The sequence below is a fragment of the Aquarana catesbeiana genome, linkage group LG01 (genome assembly GCF_042186555.1).
Source record: "Aquarana catesbeiana isolate 2022-GZ linkage group LG01, ASM4218655v1, whole genome shotgun sequence".
NCBI classification, from domain to species: Eukaryota; Metazoa; Chordata; class Amphibia; order Anura; family Ranidae; genus Aquarana; species Aquarana catesbeiana.
Genome location: NC_133324.1, coordinates 675013110 through 675034486, shown reverse-complemented (window position 1 = coordinate 675034486; position 21377 = coordinate 675013110). Strand labels below are relative to the sequence as shown.

General features: G+C 39.3%; 1 protein-coding gene across 27 annotated transcripts in view; it reads right to left on the bottom strand.

The window, feature by feature from the left end:
• ANK2 (ankyrin 2) overlaps positions 1-21377 on the bottom strand; it is a 793913-nt gene that overhangs the window by 26321 nt on the left and 746215 nt on the right. For 26 of the 27 annotated variants that reach the window (XM_073602841.1, XM_073602877.1, XM_073602815.1 and 23 more), the window contains 6 exons: positions 19630-19761; positions 15842-15988; positions 12749-13022; positions 4421-4715; positions 2053-2145; positions 1533-1616 (listed from right to left, as the gene is read on the bottom strand). In XM_073602841.1, the coding sequence (XP_073458942.1) occupies positions 1533-1616; positions 2053-2145; positions 4421-4715; positions 12749-13022; positions 15842-15988; positions 19630-19761 (1025 nt within the window). The remainder of the gene's footprint in view (positions 1-1532; positions 1617-2052; positions 2146-4420; positions 4716-12748; positions 13023-15841; positions 15989-19629; positions 19762-21377) is intronic. The other variant, XM_073602849.1, reaches the window with a different exon arrangement.

Genomic DNA, 21377 nt, shown 5'->3' with positions numbered 1-21377 from the left:
ATGACTGACACATTCGCACAGTGAATATTTCATAAATAGACCCTCTAGCACATTCAGGTGAATTATACCTTATTTTTTCTAGAAAAAATTGGGCCTTTATGTTGTAGTAAATGTTAGTAAATATATCCTAATTTTTTCTTATTATCAAAGAAAAAATTGCGCAAAATAGTAAAAAATAATATTTTGCAATCAAACACATATACACCGACACTAAATATGAAAAATTTTTTTAACCTACCTAAAACACACTGACACTAACAAATGATTGCATATAAGGGTGATCAAGTGATCAGGAGTCCATCTTACTAACTTATGCTGAGACCAATAGGTGTCAGAGATTGAGCACACTCCCAGCACAAACACAGGTACACATATATGTGGCAGCATAGCATAAGGCCTTGTCCATGTTGCCACATATATGCATATGGCCAGCTTTGCCTTTGCGTTCTTTATCACATAACATAAAAGCCTACATAGTAGTTGATGAATAGAAATTTCACCCATTGAACTCTGTTTATATCAGCTAAATACATTCGAGGTGCATCAAAGCAAAAGGTGCTGAATGTCTTAGGCCTTGTGAACACAGAGCAAAAGTCTTCTAACACCAAATTTCCTGCGCTTTACTACACCTGGGGAGCCACAGGCATCATGTAAATCCTCCTATACAAGTGAATGGTTATATACGGCTGTACGCTTGGAAATGACGAGGGCTTCTGCATCAGCGCTTATCGTGCATGTGCGTATGGCATATTTTCTAGAACATGGCACTTTTGCATTTAGGGAGATATGCCATATGTGCCATTACCATTACCTTGTATAGGCAACTATGTGCAACAATTACAGCTCCTTGGAGGTGGAAAAGCATCCAAAATTGTAAGCTAGAAGACTTTAAATATGTCCGTGTGCACAGGACCTTACAGTTTGATTTCTTTCTAAGACTCCCACAGCCTGATTAGAAGAGTATGTTCCCCTGCCACCTTTGCCTTTTGAAAGGAAGCATAGCCTATCTGAGGTTGTCTGACATGCCCTCTGCTGAGCCAGAGCTATAGCTCTCCAACCAGCAACAAGGAGCTTTGCTGATTGCAAAGCTAAGTAATTACTCAAGAGGGGGTGTGATAGGCCTCTGCAGAGAGAGCACTGCTTCCCAACAGAAAGCATGAGTCTAACTCTGCAGCATTACAAACATGTCTACTAAGGCTAAAACTGCATTAGAAAGAGAATGAACTGAACTAAGATACTGATCACTATTTGTTTGATGCACCTGCAATGTATTTAGCAGATCCAAACTAAGTTCATTGGGGCTTTAACAAGAATCTAAATAAGGTTATTATGTTTTCTAGGTGCCATATATGGAAAATTATTAGGAAGCTCTTTCTCTGTATGTAGACAGTCTTATCCTGCACCCTGATATTGATCAGGGAACTAATCCTTGTGGTGAATATACTGAATTTCTCATATACTAAAATCAAGGTTGCTTAGGTGGATATGTTTCATTTTCTGTTAAAATACTCAAATAATAAAGGCTGTCCTACCTTTTTCACCACAATGTGGCCATGCTCATCTGTATATTGCTCTTCAGTCACAGTCTCTGGAAGGATGTCAGGCATATTGTCGGCCTAATGCAGAAAAGATAGCCTTTACCAAAACCCTTGGTCATTCAGCTAAATTGCATCATCATAATATGAACATGGTACCAAAATGAAATAGAATAACTAACAACAAAACTGACAGCAAATCTGAAACAAAAAAAGTGTTAATTGCATGCAAGGGACCTTTAGTCAAAGTGCAGTACAGTACCATCTATAGTTAATGAACTACTTGGTCTCTTGTCTGCACTTTGGAAGGTGAGGTGAGGAAGCTAATAATCTATTTTTCCTACTAGTACTGATGGCCGGTGCTGAGTACTCAAACAGACTAGACATGCATTAGTTAGGAAAACATGCAAACAGCCATGTTATTTAATAGGTAATTGCTTAACGTAGCTCTCTGCAAGTGTAACCAGGACTCTACCGGGTCTGGCACCGGGACGTGCAGAAGTTAAACACTTAGTACCTGAATAATGACACGTCGGCGAACGACTCTGGTAGTTACCATCTCGTCCTCATCTGAGTTGGTCTCTAGCTCACCTAACTCCTCTGCTAGGTCCTGGTGGAGGTATGGAAGTGGTACTCTATTTACTATTCTAGATTTGCGATTGCCTTAAAAACCTGTGGCTCTCCTGTATACAAACTGAAGGAAAGTAAAAGTGGAAGCACTACCCACAGCAATTGAAATAACAAGTGGCAATCATATCCAGCTCTTAATTCAAGTGCTGTGAGGTAAATGAATGCAGTAATTTAAATTGATTAGCTATACTTATCCTTTCCTCCAGTTTTATAAATGAGATCCCATGTCATTTTTCTCTTTAAAACAGAACTCTACCCTTGATGGATTTTTACACTATTGGTGGGGGGTTTGCATGGGGGCGACTTCCACCAAGTTCCCTAAGAACTTTACAGCTAAACTCTACTGAAAACTTTCTTGCATTGCGGTGTCATGATCCCCTAATGGAAACGTATAAAGAATTCTCTTTACAGGGAGCAACCAACAAATTTAGCTCTCAGAATAAGTCCTGGCTGTCACAGTAGGACAGAAACATGGAGGACAGCTCTCTGCTGGGATTACAGATAAGAAGCAGCATGGGATAAAACCCTGTCAGAACAGTAAAATCCACTTTGGATCGAGTTCTGCTTTAGCTATCAGTAAGCATTCTGAACTTTGCAAAAGTCTCTCTTACATATAAATAACATTTGCTATGTCAAACAAATGTCATAAGAATGCTGTTTGCTTTACAGTGCTTCTTAAACAGATTTTTTTGTGTGATGTAGAAAAAAACGTAGACAGATTAGGAAAATGCTGCTGCAATTGCCGGGGGTGCAACCCCATCTGAACATATGTGTTTCTGTGAGTTTAGTTTTTGAAACATATATAAAATTTTACATTAATATACTGCAGGTCACTACATCTGGTGGAAATGAGCCCAAAAGAGCAATGGTTCACACATACATGACATAGACATGATAACATTGCCTAAATACATGGATGGGGAAAAACGCATATACCTACAGGTGATCTGCAACTTCTGAAAACATGTCCTGGCTGACTGCTCATTACTGTTCTTCCAAGATAAGGCCTGCTTCTGTAGTGTCTACACAGTTAAATATATATGGATTTGCTCAAGTTCCAAAGCTGTACTAACACATATCCTACATTCTTGCACCTTCACAGAGGTATCTCTGTGAACCTGCTAAAGCTGGGATATTAGGCAGGTGAGCTGCAACCTAAAAACTTCAGTATGACTGCAACATTACATAAAGGTAATAGCAAATGCTATTGCTTGTCATTTATAAATGTAGATCAGACTGAAAACCAAGAAAAACTCCAAAAAAGTAATAGATACAGGATGTTAAAGTTGATCTAAACTCAAAATGTGATGATTGGCGATCTCATAGGAAACATCTAGAAATATTAACTGTGCCTAAGCAGTACCCTGAAAGACTAACCTTTTGCCTTTAATTCCTCAAAAAAAAAAACAGCAGTGCCTTTCCTGTGTCCTGATGACTGCATATCTGCTGTGTGAGATCCTCTAAAGCAGGCATGTCAAACTGATGCTTTTATAGTCATATGCGGCCCACTTGTCCCTTATTGGCGGCCCTTTAAGATTTAAATTGAATCATCTGTTCTCCAGTTGATAAAGCTTCATTATATCATTTTACAGCTCAATGCTTCCGGAAATATTCTATGAATACTTTCTTAAGGATAAACATTGTAAGCTGTAGCTATTATAATAATGTTCAATACCAAAGTAATGTAGTCTTTTTCATAAATAAAGTAGTTGCGATCCTCTGTAAACATAACGTAGCCCCCTAAAGATTTATTCCACTTTGTTTGCCCCCACTGAATCATTTCTTTTTGACATGCTTGATCTAAAACAATGTTTGGCACAATGCATACATGATCAGTCTTCAGCCTGTATATATTGTAAATGTTGCGTAATAAATTTGTACAACAGAATTTGTTTTCCTTCAGTACAGCTAAATGGAAATACCTCCCTGCCCCAGCACACACACATAAAACCAGCATATACTGTATGTATCCACTCCTGTTTTTATGGGGGATGCCATTAAGGCCAAGATAGGCACATTATGTCTTTAAAACAACTTTATATAATATCTCAAAGGTAAAATCCTGAAAGATAAATGAACCGCTCTCTGAAGATTACATAATACTTATTTTCTACAAATGCATGGGAGAATAATGTGCTATCTGACATTTGTAGATGGGCACTTTTTAGCAGAGGCTGTGTTGCTATTACTAATACAATGAAAAAAAAAACAAAAAAACAACATGTCAACCTTTATGAATATCATTGTAGCCTTACCTTTTCAAATGAATCTAATGACTTGTATTGAGAGATTTTTTCATTTTTTCCTGCCTGCTCATCTGATGACTCCACTATAAATAGGTCACTGCTGGCAGCACGGTCTTCCTGTTCTGACAATTCATCTGGCTCCTGCACAATGGGGGAATTATTATGCTGATCAGACAAAGGCGTCTCCAGGCCAGGTCTACCAAACTCTTCTGAAGAGCCATGAGGGGAATGGGGGACTTCCTTGAAGTGCAGAGAGTCATCTGTTGCCTCTGGTAAACTTTTCTCTAAATCAGGAGATGTAACGCTGCAGAAAGAAGTAAAATAGTTACCTGCATATTTTTTTTCACCCTAGCATACAGCTAAATCATTTACCTGCAATAGCTAGAATATAAACAATATACAGAAGCTAGATGCTAGAGAAATGCAAGAAAATCAGAAACACAAAATGCAGAGATCATTAAAATGAGTAACACAGGGGTTATAAAGCCAGAGAGTGCAAAATTAGTGACACTTCTGCAAAGAAACCAATCAGCTTCCAGGTTGTATTGCCAAAGCTTAATTGAACAAGTTGAAGTTAGAAGCTGATTGGTTTCTCTGCAGAAGTGTGACTAATTTTACACTTTACAAATAAAAATGATTTTGGGTCTTTGGGACTTTATATGGGGCATATACAGTATGGCTACGTCCATTGTAAAAGGTATATCTTTATTGTCTGAACAGTAAATGACATAACATAGCAATATACAGTATCTCACAAAAGTGAGTACACCCCTCACATTTTTGTCAATATTTTATTATATTTTTTCATGTGACAACACTGAAGAAATTACACTTTGCTACAATGTAAAGTAGTGAGTCTACAGCTTGTATAACAGTGTCAATTTGCTGTCCCCTTAAAATAACTCAACACACAGCCATTAATGTCTAAACCACTGGCAACAAAAGTAAGTACACCCTAAGTGAAAATGACCAAATTGGGCCCAATTAGCCATTTTCCCTCCCCGGTGTCATGTGACTCATTAGTGTTACAATGTCTCAGGTGTGACTGGGGAGCAGGTGTGCTAAATTTGGTGTTATCGCTCTCACTCTCTCATACTGGTCACTGGAAGATCAACATGGCACCTCATGGCAAAGAACTCTCTGAGGTTCTGAAAAAAAAGAATTGTTGCTCTACATAAAGATGGCCTAGGCCAGGGATATGCAATTAGGGGACCTCCAGCTGTTGCAAAACTACAAGTCCCATCATGCCTCTTTCTCTGGGTGTCATGCATGTGGCTGTCAGAGTCTTAATATGCTTCATGGGACTTGTAGTTCTGCAACAGCTGGAGGTCCCCTAATTGCATATCCCTGGCCTAGGCTATAAGAAGATTGCTAAGACCCTAAAACTGAGCTGCAGCACAGTGGCCAAGACCATACAGTGGTTTAACAGAACAAGTTCCACTCATAACAGCCCTCGACCAAAGAAGTTGAGTACACGTGCTCAGCGTCATATCCAGAAGTTGTCTTCAGGTAATAGATGTATGAGTGCTGCCAGCATTGCTGCAGAGGTTGAAGGGGTGGGGGGTCAGCCTGTCAGTGCTCAGACCATACTCCGCACACTGCATCAAATTGGTCTGCATGGCTGTCACCCCAGAAGGAAGCCTCTTCTAAAGATGATTCACAAAAAAAGCCAAACAGTTTGCTGAAGACAAGCAGACTAAGGGCATGGTTTACTGGAACCATGTCCTGTGGTCTGATGAGACCAAGATAAACTTATTTGGTTCAGATGGTGTCAAGCGTGTGTGGTGGCAACCAGGTGAGGAGTACAAAGACAAGTGTGTCTTGCCTACAGTCAAGCATGGTGGTGGGAGTGTCATTGTCTGGGGCTGCATAAGTGCTGCTGGCACTGGGGAGCTACAGTTCATTGAAGGAACCATGAATGCCAACATGTACTGTGACATACTGAAGCAGCGCATGATCACCTCCCTTCGGAGACTGGGGCGCAGGGCAGAATTCCAACATGATAACGACCCCAAACTCACCTCCAAGACGACCACTGCCTTGCTAAAGAAGCTGAGGGTAAAGGTGATGGACTAGCCAAGCATGTCTTCATACCTAAACCCTATTGAGCATCTGTGGGGCATCCTCAAATGGAAGGCACAGATACAAGGTCTCTAATATCCACCAGCTCCGTGATGTCATCATGGAGGAGTGGAAGAGGACTCCAGTGGCAACCTGTGAAGCTCTGGTGAACTCCATGCCCAAGAGGGTTAAGGCAGTGCTGGAAAATAATGGTGGCCACACAAAATATTGACACTTTGGGCCAAATTTGGACATTTTAACTTAGGGGTGTACTCACTTTTGTTGCCAGCGGTTTAGACATTAATGGCTGTGTGTTGAGTTATTTTGAGGGAACAGCAAATTTACACTGTTATACAAGCTGTACACTCACTACTTTACATTGTAGCAAAGTGTAATTTCTTCAGTGTTGTCACATGAAAAGATAAAATAAAATATTTACAAAAATTTGAGCGGTGTACTCACTTTTGTGAGATACTGTATATACATATAAAAAATAATAAATCATACAGATAATATATAGCAGGCCATAAACATGGCTATTACTTCTTCCATGTTTATGGCCTGCTATATATTATCTGTATGATTTATTAATTTTTATATGTATATATAAATTACTATGTTATGTCATTTACTGTTCAGACAATAAACATATACTTTTTACAATGGACGTCTACTTTAGCCATACTGTACATGTTACCCAATATCCAAATTAATCACATTAATTTATTTTTCACATGCTATTTGGCTTAGGGTCACTTTTTGTAATTTTTGCACAATCACTATGCATGGCAGTTGTTGCTCACTATATGTACTGTTACATCATATTTTTCCACCAGTGATTAGTAGGTGGTTCTCACCCACTCACTTATTTAGATTCCACATTGCACCTTTTTTTTACTAGTCACTAGTCACTTTTTTTAATTCATCATTTTTTATAGAATACATTTTTCTTGATTATCATATTTCCTCAATGGTTATCACCTTCACCTCCACATACACTATCATACTATTTTTTTTCAATTAATATAATAATCTTCACTAACATTACAATAATAATGATTAATTAATTTTTATGTATATTATGTCTTCTTCAATCAGGAGTCCACATAATATTAATTAATGACAATAGTGTATCTACACACTGATAACTTTTATACAACATGTACTTAGTCCATTTATACTTCATTTATTTATAATCTTGATTATTTCCTTTCATCTAACATATTATTTTTACATGGGAATTTTGCCGCAGGTGCTGCTGCTTCAGCCCCTCCGAGGGTGGTGTCCAAAGTTTGGCTCCTTGTAAGCCCTTTTTGTTTGCTGGGTCCCTCTCCTTTGTGGGCAGTGAGCAGAACCACAGGGCCTCCTGGATCATTCACCTGCTTTTTAGAAATATTCCCGGCTATGTGACCACCCATTCCATTTCTAAGTGGTAAATATAGCACTACTATGAATAATTGTTTTGGTGCACAACCTTTTATACAAAAATTGAGATTTCTAAAATGTATCTTTGTAGCAAATCATCCCCCTGAAGAAGACCATAAATGAACAGGTCAAAACGCGTTGGGGTCTTCTACACAGCCAAACATCCAATTATGGAACACTGGGGGTTATTTACTAAAGGAAAATCCACTTTGCACTGCCAGTGCACTTGAAAGTGCACTGAAAGTGCACTTGGAAATAAAGTCAATGTAGATCCAAGGGGGACATGCAAGGAAAGTAAAAAACAGCATTTTAGCTTGCACATGATTGGATGATAAAATCAGCAGAGCTTCCACTCATTTCAGATCTACCCCTTAGATTTAGAGCAACTGCACTTCCAAGTGCACTTTTAGTGCACTTTCAAGTGCACTTGCAGTGCAAAGTGGATTTGCCTTTCTTAAATAACCCCCACTGTGTATAGTTGTATTTGCATTATTGTACCTTGGAATATTGTATGTATTCTATAGCTGGTATCTTTATATATTTTAATTGTAGCATGACATTTGAACTTTTCTACATTTATTCCATCTTGAACCTTGTTATTTTGCTGCTAAAAAGCCCCATGGGGGAATTTTCCTTGCTTGTCTTTAGCCATACTGTACATGCCTCATATAAAGTCGCAACCTTTTTTTATTTGTATACTGATTCAGGGATGGAGACATATATCCATACGTTTAATTTAAAGATTCAATTTCCCTCCCCCTTTAGCTAGTTTTGCACTTTCTAGCTTTAGTAAATAAACCCCTCAGTGACTCCTATAATGTCTCTTATAGTGGACCTTTATACATTGGTGGTACATTATAGCCACAAGCAGAAGCCTTAAAAGGCAATTCCATGCAAATGTAGGTTGTGCAAAGGCTGTGTGCAAATTAACCACTTGCCAACCAGCGCAGGACGATGTACATTGGCACAATGGCACGGCTGTGCAAATGGGCGTACCTGTGCGTCCCCTTTAAATTGCGGGCTGGGTGCACGAGCGTGACCACAGGTTCTGCGGACTCGATGTCCGCCGGTGGCCCGTGATCATGACATGGAGAGGCAGAACGGGTAGATGCCTATGTAAACAAGGCATTTCCCTGTTCTGCCTAACAACATGACAGGGATCTACTGCTCCCAGTGATCGGGAGCAGTGATCTCTGTCACGTTCTAGTGAGCCCATCCCCCCTACAGTTAGAACACAGTGAGGGAACACAGTTAAGTGCTTGATCGTAATCAGTGCATTTTTATAGCACTGATCGCTGTATAAATGTCACTGGTCCCAAAATAGTGTCAGAAGTGTTCGATGTGGCTTCCGCAATGTCGCAGTCACGATAAAAAGATCACCACCATTACTAATAAAAAAAAAAATGATAATAAAAATGCCATAAATCTATCCCCTATTTTGTAAACACTATAACTTTTGTGAAAACCAATCAATATACGCTTATTGCGATTTTTTTTACCAAAAATATGTAGAAGAATACATATCAGCCTAAACTGAGGAAGAAATTAGTTGTTTTATATATTTTTTTTAGATTTTTTTTATAGCAAAAAGTAAAAAATATAGCTTTTTTTTCAAAATTGTCTCTCTTTTTTTGTTTATAGTGCAAAAAATAAAAACTGCAGAGGTGATCAAATACCACCAAAAGAAAGCTCTATGTGTGGGAAAAAAAGGACATCAATTTTGTTTGGGTGCAACCGCGCAATTGTCATTTAAAGCGACAAGTGCCGTATTGCAAAAATTGCTCTGGTCAGGAAGGGGGTAAATCCTTCCGGGGCTGAAGTAGTTAAAGTAACTATCCAAATTTAAAAATGCTTGGAAATCCCCAGTTGAGCAACCTATGGGCATCCTCAGTCTATGTTAGAGTTACACATAAAAATTAAGGGGAAATCATCCAGGGAGATAAGGACTTAGGTTACAGATCCTATGAGACACATAAACCAGAACATTTAAGCGAGAATTTAAAGTGGAATACATATAATATATAAAACTTTTATATTATGCATTATTGGAATTGCTAAATGATGATTAGAAACAACAGTTAGCAATTCTCCTCTGCTTAACTGACAACAGTTTGCTGTGCAGCTGAATATGGCTGCTCACAGGCACTTCCTGGTACTGCCCTCAGCCCTGCTCTCTCCACACAGCCCCACCCGGTCTCACCCCTGGTCACACTCAGCCTTGCCCCCATCCTGCCTTAACTATTATGTCATATGTTTCCTCATGAATGAGAACGCATGAGCACCCTCCTTCAAAAGAGTGCTCTGACAGGGGGAACAGGAGAAACGAGACATGCCCTCCAGCCGCCCTTGCTGTATGAACAGAGAGGCACTATGGCCACGTGACTGCAATGCATTATAATGAAAAAAAAAGGTACAAGCAAGCATGTTTTAAAAAATTGTACCCATAACAATGGAATTAGACTGTTTAACTGATTATGGGGAGTTAATTGAACACAAGTTTTTTCTTTCATTTTAAGGTTGGGAGACACCAAAGTGAGTATGTTCCCATTGGATGGATTTACATGAAGTTTATCATGAAACTGGAACCCCAGCCAAAGCTTTATCAGGCCTTTAAGTTTGTTAGGCTAGTCCTGGGTAACATACAGATTTTTAAGCCTTAATTTGAACCTTATATTTCATATTCGCTTTAGACCTCAACTTTTGTTAAGCTTGTCCTGTATACAGCCATACTGCAAGCAGCTCACAATCACTCCCCTCGAGTAAAATTATTCCGTGAAAACAATTTAACGGAAACTATGTACAACCCCTGGCAAAAATTATGGAATCACCAGTCCCTGAGGATGTTCCTTCAGTTGTTTATTGTTGTAGAAAAAAAGCAGATCACAGACATGGCCAAAAACTAAAGGCATTTCAAATGGCAACTTTCTGGCTTTAAGAAACACTAAAAGAAATCAAGAAAAATAATTGTGGTGGCCAGTAACAGTTAGATTTATAGAACAAGCACAGGGAATAAATTATGGAATCACTCAACTCTGAGGAAAAAATTATGGAATCATGAAAAACAAACAAACAAAATAACACTCCAACACATCACTAGTACTTTGTTGCACCACCTCTGGCTTTTATAACTGCTTGCAGTCTCTGAGACATTGACTTGATGAATGATAAACAGTACTCTTCATCAATCTGGCTCCAGCCTTCTCTGATTGCTGTTGCCAAATCATCTTTGCAGGTTGCATTCTTGTCATGGACCATTCTCTTTAACTTCCACCACAGATTTTCAATTGGATTGAGATCCGGACTGTTTGCAGGCCATGACATTGACCTTATGTGTCTTTCTTCAAGGAATTTTTTCACAGTTTTTGCTCTATGGCAAGATGCATTATCATCTTGATAAATGATTTCATCATCCCCAAACATCCTTTCAATAGATGGGATAAGAAAAGTGTCCAAAATTTCAATGTAAACCTGTGCATTTATTGAAGATTTAATGACAACCATCTTCCCAGTGCCTTTACCTGACATGCAGCCCCATATCATAATTGACTGTGGAAATTTGCATGTTTTCTTCAGGCAGTCGTCTGCATAAATCTCCTTGGAACGGCACCAAACAAAAGTTCCAGCATCATCACCTTGCCCAATGCAGATTTGAGATTCATCACTGAATATGACTTTCATCCAATCATCCACAGTCCACGATTGCCTTTCCTTAGCCCATTGTAACCTTGTTTTTTTGTGTTTTTTTTGTGTTAGAGATGGCTTTCTTTTAGCTTTTCTGTATGTAAATCCCATTTCCTTTAGGCGGTTTCTTACAGTTCGGTCACAGATGTTGACTCCAGTTTCCTCCCATTTGTTCCTCATTTGTTTTGTTGTACATTTTCTGTTTTCAAGGCATATTGCTTTAAGTTTTCTGTCTTGACGCTTTGATGTCTTCCTTGGTCTACCAGTATGCTTGCCTTTAACCACCTTCCCATGTTGTTTGTATTTGGTCCATGTTTTAGACACAGCCGACTGTGAACAACCAACATCTTGTGCAACACTGCGTGATGATTTACCCTCTTTACCTACATACTAACAAGCAGATTTAATCTGATGCAGGTGTTAGTGTTTGTAATGAAAATTTACAGGGTGATTCCATAGTTTTTTCCTCAGAATTGAGTGATTCCATAATTTATTCCCTGTGCTTGTTCTATAAATCTAACTGTTACTGGCCACCACAATTTTTTTTCTTGATTTCTTTTAGTGTTTTTTAAAGCCAGAAAGTTGCCATTTGAAATGCCTTCAGTTTTTGGCCATGTCTGTGATCTGCTTTTTTTCTACAACAATAAACAACTGACGGAACATCCTCAGGGACTGGTGATTCCATAATTTTTGCCAGGGGTTGTAGAAGCATACATTTCTTTGCAAATAGCAAGGTATTGTGACTAAATAGGGTCACGTTTGGGGCTGTATTTCTGTATTTTAGCTGTGATGTTACACCAAGGGTTTTTTTAATAGAAGATCCTGTATCACAAATGTATACTGCCCATAGTTTGAGTCATTTCCCTGCCCTTAAGCCCTCCTATACACACAGCTGCAACTAAAATGCATTGCTGAAAAAAGTACAAAATTCTGTATCCCACAGAAATCACAATTAATTGTACTAACGTCAGCTGACCAGATACGCTATTTTCTTACTGAATAAGGCTGGTTCAATAGAGAGGAACGGCTATAAGATAAGCTGGAAACCTTGCTTCATGCAAGGTTACATCCTGTGATGAAGTTCTCAGTTTGCCCCATGTCCTTAAAGCAATACTGACTTATCGCTCACTTAAAACAACTGCTGCCTAATGGTAAGTGCCAAAATCTTACAGATATTCATGTTCAGAAGATAAGGCCCTTGATAATTTCTGTTGCTCGCTGGAGAACTCAGCTTCCACTTTTTCTTTCTGCAGCTGTCGGATCATCTCTGCAACAGATGTGTCATCCTCAGGCCTTGCCGAACTTTCATGCAAGGGTGAATAACTGATTGAAACATCCTCCTCAGACACCAGAGGAGGGTGTTCACCTCTCTCCTTGCCTACAGAGTGATCAATTACATTCTTTTTCTGTGGGCTGCAAAATTCATCCTGAAGAGCAGAAAAACCTAAGAAGATAAATAAGACAGAATTAATACATTCAAGCAAAAACACAAAACAAACAGCTGCCTACATCTGAAAACTTTAGGGCATATTTAGTAAGCAGTTATAGGTTAAGAAAGGAAAGAGGGAGCTTGTGCTCCTTATTTTGACAACCCAGGGGTTTCTTTCCAACCCCGTTGATTAAAAAAAAAACACAAATTACAGGAAAATTATGAGTACAGAGATGTCTTAGTGATGGGACTTATATCTGCAGGCATCTGAAACATCATGTAACTACATAAAGACATGTCAAGTCTGATCAATAGTCTTAGAATATTTACCGTACTTATTGTTAGCTAAAGCATAATATTATAAAGCAGACTGAAGTCATGTATCGTTCTGGAGCTTTGTTATTAACTTAAGTGTCATTTTATGTCCTCCTGAATCCTCAAAGGCAAATATTAGTTAAATTATGAACAATAAAGTTTAACCACTTCAGCCCCGGAAGTATTTACCCCTTTCCCAACCAGGCCATTTTTTGCAATACTGCACTGCATCACTTTAACTGACAATTGTGCAGTCATGCGACACTGTACCCAAACAAAATTAAGGTCCTTTTTTCCCCACAAATAGAGATTTCTTTTGGTGGTATTTGATCACCTCTGCGTTTTTTATTTTTTGTGCTATAAACAAAAGAAGAGCAGCAATTTTGAAAAAAACACAATATCTTTTACTTTTACTATAATAAACATCCCAAATTTAAAAAAAAATAAACAAATATTTTCCTCCATTTAGGCCGATATGTATTTTTCTACATATTTTTGGTAAAAAAAAAAAATCGCAATAAGCGTATATTGAGTGGTTAGCGCAAAAGTGTCTACAAAATAGGGATAGATTTATGGCATTTTTATTATTTTTTTTACTGGTAATGGCGGCGATCTGCGATTTTTAGCGGTACTGCAATATTGCGGCATTCAAATCGGACACTTTTGACACATTCTTGGGACCAGTGACATTTTTACAGCGATCAGTGCTATAAAAATGCACTGATTATTGTATAAATGTCACTGGCAGAGAAGGGGTTAACACTAGGGGGCAATCAAGGGGTTAACTGTGTTCCTTAGGTGTGTTTTAACTGTGGGGGGGATGGGACTGACTAGGGGAGGAGATTGATCGGTGTTCATACTTAGTATGAACACACGATCGGTCTCCTCTCCCCTAATGGACCGGGATCTGTGTGTTTACACACACAGATCCCGGTTCTTGCTCTGTCAGGAGCGATCGGCTCTGGGGACACGCTTCTGGCGCGTGCCTCCTCTTAAAGCGTCTTAAAGAGCTGACGTACAGCTATGGCGGCTTGCCCAGGAAAGCCAACCTGCCGCAGTATAACTGGTTCAGAAACGATTAATATGTGTAGTAATTTTTTTTTATTTGTTGACCTAGTGACCTAGTTAGGCCTTCAAAAGACCTAAAAGTAATTTTAGAGGGAAGATGGCCACCTACTAAGTAGGAACAACGATCTCTCTCCTCCTCTAGTCAGCTGCCTTCCCCCCACAGTAAGAGACACATAGGAAACACAGTTAACCCCTTGATCGCTCCCTAGTGTTAACCCCTTCCCTGCCAGTGACATTTATACAGTAATCAGTGGCTATTTTTAGCTCTGATCGCTGTATAAATGTCACTGGTCCCAAAAAAGTGTCAAAAGTGTCCGTTGCAAACCCGATAAAAATCGCAGATCACCAGCATTACTAGTAAAAGAAAAAATAATAATAAAAATGCCATAAATCTATCCCCTATTTTGTAGACGCTATAACTTTTGCGCAAATCAATCAATATACGCTTATTGCGACTTTTTTTTACCAAAAATATGTAGAAGAATACATATCGGCATAAACTGATGAAGAAATTCCTTTTTTACATTTTTTTGGGGGATATTTATTATAGCAAAAAGTACAAAATATTGTGGTTTTTTCAAAATTGTCACGCTTTTTTTGTTTATAGCGCAAAAAATAAAAACCGCAGAGGTGATCAAATACAACCAAAAGAAACTATTTTTTTGCTGAAAAAAAGGACATAAATTTTGTTTGGTTACAACATCGCACGACCGCGCAATTGTCAGTTAAAGTGACGCAGCGCCGTATCGCAAAAAATGGCCTGGTCAGGAAGGGGGCAAATCCTTCTGGGGTTTTATGGGTTTATGTTGATATACTCACTAACATCCTGCAAAGCATTCAGTCTGCCATTATCTGATATGAATAGAATATTATTCACCTTGTTTTTTGAGAAGGAACAAAAACTCGTTGGTAGTTCAAACAGCAGAGGCGCCCGTAGGAATGTATGTTGTGGTGTGTCTAGAAACTGGTCATTATATTGAATGAACATCAAATACAGGTGTTTTTTTTCTCCTTCTCAAACAAACTGAATATCCCCCTGATGGGTGACCAACCCTATCACGTATGGAGGCAGGAAAATTCTCCACTTGGGTACCAGGAAGGTTGTACATCTAAATGCAAGTTATAATTTTGATTACTGCTACCCAAATTACTGTATGTATTAATTATTTAATTATTATTGTAATTATTAATTATTAATTCTACATACATACTACATAATAAGGGCTCTCTCACCTCTACTCCTTTTTTTTTGGTGGATACCACGGGTGATCCCTGGGTCTTTATCTTACTTACACGGCTACATTTCACTTGAGAACCACCACCACACCAAAATATTATTCATAAATGTATATATGTAATGGTATTATTCAAGCTACTACTTAGCGAAAGAATACGTACTAAAGAATACATCTCCTTTTGTTTCTACATGATAAACCGGTACGGCTACTTGCCTTCACTATGGTCCAGTGTGATTGTCTGCTCAATGTCAGCATAAGTACGATTGGCATGGCATCGCATAGGTTCATTCATAGAAGTTTCCATAAGGTGAACAATATCCATTCTGTTAATCTTAGTGAGGCACTGATTCAAATTGGCATCTGTGTTTTAGCACAACAAAATTAAACATTATTTTACAACAGGTAAAATCTAAAGTAAGAATTCTACTTAAAGCAATACTCCACTAAAAATAAAATATAATACTGTTATAGCACACTAAGCTAATTAATACTACCATAATAAACCCTTTTTTGAATCTGACCAGATCCAAAACATTTCTAAGCCAGCAACAATGCTGAAGTATAGGTTCCTGTGATGGACTATAAGTCCCTTTGTACCTTGCATCCTAGTGCTGTGCTGTCTAAGATGCCTTGATTTCCACACAATTTATGAAGCCTCCTTTCCCCTATCATTTCACTTTCAAAAACAAAGGCGTTACTACAGTTCATACATTCTAGTGTTGAATGATAATAGACATGGCTTAAACGCCCCTTGTACAGCCTGGGCATATGGTCCAAGGGGTTCCACAGGTTACCAAGCATCAATTTAAAGACTTTCTGGTACCCTTAGGTGCCTGCACTTTAGCACTGTTGCAGAGATTAAAAAAACAAATGCACAATTTTTTTTGCAGGTAAAAAATGATGCATTTATTATTTTTGTTTCTAAGGAGGCTGCAGAGAGTTGCACTCGTGATCAGCAGATCACGGGTGCAATCTCAGGCTCCTGCAGACTCTTAGCATAGCGGTCTACTCATACCTCATGCAGGCGGGCAGGCAGTTACCTAAAAGCGGGAAGTGAAATGGACTACCAGAGTACTCACCAGCGCCCTCGCAGCTCATTGAGAACTACATTCACAGGAAACTGTAAATGAATGACACGGCCACGTAGGCAGAGCCACGCATGGCGATACTGTTTTCATATTGTGACAGCGGGTACAGGGAGAAGATCCCCTGCCCGCTGTCACAGGGAGGAGGGGGGGATCAGCCGTGTGGGGTGCAGATACTGGAACATGTTACATGTTTCACGGCATGTTCCACAGATGAACTTAGCCTTTAAAGTGGTTGCAAACCTCAGAGATGAAATATGAACAAAGCACATATTTCTATACTGTGTGTTTGCCTCTATCCAAAGCACTAAGTGTGATTTCTCTCTGCTGCCTCATTCCTCTGTTAATAGCATGAGTCTGACAGGTTTTTCTAACACTATAGATTAAAAGTGATAGGGAGGAGAGCTCCAGCACATAGCCTGTGATGCATCACCTCAACTCTGCATGTTCTCCATGTACTGTGAGGAGGGGGTGTGTCCCTTATATACAATCAGCTCTCATAGCTCTTCTGTGTAACTTCAGCTCCCAACCCCCTGCTTTGTGTTTCTGTGAAAAATCCTTGTTATCTCTGAGTTTTACAAAGATGTAGAGGACAGATGGCTGCAGTTACACAGGTACAACTTATGTAGGAGGATTTGTTTCATCTCTGTGTATCACCTGAGGCTAGTCGGTTCACTGGGTATATGTAAAGGTTTACAACCACTTTAAGGTTCACTGTTGCTTAATTAGGTTCACATTAAAGTGACTCTGTCTTAAAACTTCAAGGCTTTAGTAGGAAAGTATAGTTATCTTTCATGAATAAAAACCATTCACTGAACACAGCCATAAGGCCCTTTTCACCCAAGGCAGACTCCATTTTGATCAGCAAGGGATCTGTCTGTGTCCACTCAGTTTATGCAGAGTGGACATAAACAGAAGCCACTTTGCTCTACGGGCAGCTGGGTGTAAATGGACTCTGTTGTCCGCCTAGATGGAGGACGACGGATTCCCTTCTGTTTTCCTTTTAGTGGACCAGTTTGGATCGGAGGTAGGCGGACGCCAATCCATTTACACTTCCCAGTCCATGGAGGTGAATAGGCCATCTGATAAGGTCTACCTGAAAAAAATGACAGGACCCATTTGGACACGCCGTGTAAAAACGGCCTTAATCTCTCAGTGTCTAAACAAGTTACTAATTTGGTGTCAAGGTTGACACATGGTTGATGTTTTACTAACAAGGGTATTGTTGGCAATATTAATATTAGAAAGTATAAGATTGCTATTTTTTCCCCAGAAACTATGGCGACCTTATTCTACTTTTTTCTTTTCTTTTGTTTTTTTTTCTTTTTTCACTAGCTAGATTGAGTCCAATGAACAACATGATTGCATTATTACACCCTTCTGAAGGATTTACATTGTGCCATTCTAGTCTCCCTGGAAGGATCCTTTCACGTGAGCGTCATTGGTTCAATCACGTTTTTTACTATGAAAAACCTGTTGAATACAGCCTCATGCACGCTGGACATTTTTGCAGCTGCTTCTAGGGGTATCAGATATCTTTTCCTGCCTATAAACTTCCTTGCATGTTAGCCTATGTGTCCTTGAACTCATAGGCTTTTTAGCAGCGCTTAATGGTAAGGTGCATTTAGGGACAGACAAAAAACAAAAACACTGCCACTGTGTCCAGGAGCAGCAGCGTTTTGGCAGAACAAATGCTTGATGCCTGTAAAAGCATGTTAGCGCATATAAACTCTTAACACTTGGCGCATTTAGTGCTTGAGTGTTAATTCATTTCAATGGACAGAATAAATTATTACACCCAAGCTCTTGATGCCTGTAAATGCAACATGACGTGTTACACACTTTTTTTTTTTGGCAGCCATTTTTTTCTGCCAAAACACTGCTGCCAGGAGGAAAGGATTTTAGAAGAGTTTCTAAAACATGATGTGTGCGTGAAGCCTAATGCCGCGTACACACGATTGGACTTTACTGCATACTTGGTCCGGGGTACAGGATTTCGTCAGACAATTTGATCGTGTGTGGGCTCCAGCGGACTTTGTTTTCTCAAAAGTTTGACGGACTTAGATTTGGAACATGTTTCAAATCTGTCCGACGGACTCGAGTCCGGTCGAAAAGTCCGCTCGTCTGTATGCTAGTCCGACGGACAAAAACCGACGCTGGGGCAGCTATTGGCTACTGGCTATGAACTTCCTTGTTTTAGTCCGGTCGTACGTCATCACGTACGAATCCGTCGGACTTTGGTTGATTGTGTGTAGGCAAGTCCGTTCATTCGGAAAGTCCGACGTAAAGTCCGTCAAAAAGTACGCCGGACAAAGTCTCCCGTAAAGTCCGCTCGTGTGTACGCGGCATAAGGATTCAGATTACATCAGCTTGCAAATTCATCTTCAGTTCAGTTCACATCAGTTTGCACTTCAGTTCAGATCAGTTTATATCAGTTCAGTTCAGTTTACATCAGTCTACATCCTTTTTGCATCAGTTTTTTTTTTTTTTTTACATAAACCAGAGACGACAAAAGCATAAACACAAAATGTTTCTTGCCTAAAAACGGACATAAACAGAACAGAAGTAAACAGGCAGCATCCATTTATTTACATATGTTCAGATCTTTCTAAATGGAAAAGGACACAGCCTTGTTCCATTTTTAAAAAAAACAACCTGAACAAACACAGATGTAGACGGATGTAACAGGATGATCACACATAGACATACATTGTAGTTCAGTTTGAATCTGTCTGAAAACTGACCAGTCAGTGTGAAAGGGGCATAATAAGTTCCAATGCAATAAAAACATTGAATGTTATTAAATGTTAGTGTTCACATTAAATAGTACAGTCATGCTGCATGTTATTCACAACAAGGATTTGCATCTTTATCATATTCCTCATCAAAATTATCTTTGTTTGCTGCATTGTTTACCGGTTGCATGCTTTCCATCTCTGTCAAGCCAATATTTAAGTAGAGCATGGCTCTGATCCTGTAAAGAATTTGGATTCTCAACTCGTATTTGGTGAATCTGCTCTTCTGTGAAATCCAACTCCCTGGCTAACTCTGAAAAACATTATAAAATATAAGTGTGAACATTATATACAGTGAACATTTAGTGCCACCTAGTGGCTCCAGACCAGATTGTGCATATGAGCAGATCTTATCTTGAATGCAGAACAGTCACTTCTATATAAAATGTCCTTGTATAGTTTAGTATTACTTACAGCACTGTATATTTCCAATTTTTTTTTTAAACCGATTATTAATTTTCCTACATATTTCTTAGCATCAGTCAACACTGTTGAATAAGCTATTATCTAGTAAATAATACCCAGACATACATGCAGTATTACAACTTAGGAGCATACATAGTACATATGTATGCGGTTTTAAACTAAAAAACATAGCTACATAGGGCAGACAAGCAGCATGGACCCCAGGGCAAACAGATTTCCTGCTTTCCTCCTTTGCTGTCTACCTGCTAGGCCACCAAGCAGGGAATCAAAGTGTTGGAAAAATCCAACACATGAAATCCAACACATGAATTTAGAAAATTCTGTGCATGTCCAAAAATGTTTTTTTTGCATTGTTTTCTTTGTGTGAAATTCCTAGTGATTCTGCCGATTCCCCTGCTGTCCTTTTTCAAACTGACCACGCCAGGGCATGGAAGCAAATCCATCCCAACATGGTCAGTCTGCTTCTTTACATTCCACCTAGGAGCGCAGCCTGCCTGCACTCCAATGGTCAAACCAAAGAATCGTCATCCCTCCATCCCCACCCCTCTAAGCCCCTTTTGCAGCGGCTGAGAGCAGAGGTCATGTGATCACTTCTAAAAAAAAAAAAAAAGGTATTTAGAATGATATATATATATATATATATATATATATATATACACACACAGAATCTCACAAAAGTGAGCACACCCCTCACATTTTTGTAAATATTTTATATCATGTGACAACACTTAAGGAATGACACTTTGCTACAATGTAAAGTAGTGAGTGTGCAGCTTGTATAACAGTGTAAATCTGCTGTCCCCTTAAAATAACTCAACACACAGTCATTAATGTCTAAACCGCTGGCAACAAAAGTGTGTACACCCCGAAGTGAAAATGTCCAAATTGGGCCCAAACTGTCAAAATTGTGTGTGGCTACCATTATTTTACAGCACAGCTTTGACCCTCTTGGGCATGAAGTTCACCAGAGGTTCACAGGTTGCCACTGGAGTCCTCATCCACTTCTCCATAATGACATCATGCAGCTGGTGGATGTTAGAGAACTTGCGCTCCTCCACCTTTCATTTCAGGATGCCACACAGTTGCGCAATAGAGTTTAGGTCTGGAAACATGTTTGGCCTGTCCATCACCTTTACCCTCAGCTTCTTTAGCAAGGCAATGGTCATCTTGGAGGTGTGTTTGGGGTCATTAGCCTGTCCATACTGCCCTGCGACCTTGTCTCCAAAGAGAGGGGATCATGCTCTGCTTCAGTATGTCACAATACATGTTGACATTCATGGCTCCCTCAATGAACTGTAGCTCCCCATTGCCGGCAGCACTCATGCAGCCCCAGACCATGACACTCCCACCACCATGCTTGACTGTAGGCAAGACACATTTGTCTTTGTACTCCTCACATGGTTGCTGCCACACATGCTTGACACCATCTGAACCAAATAAGCT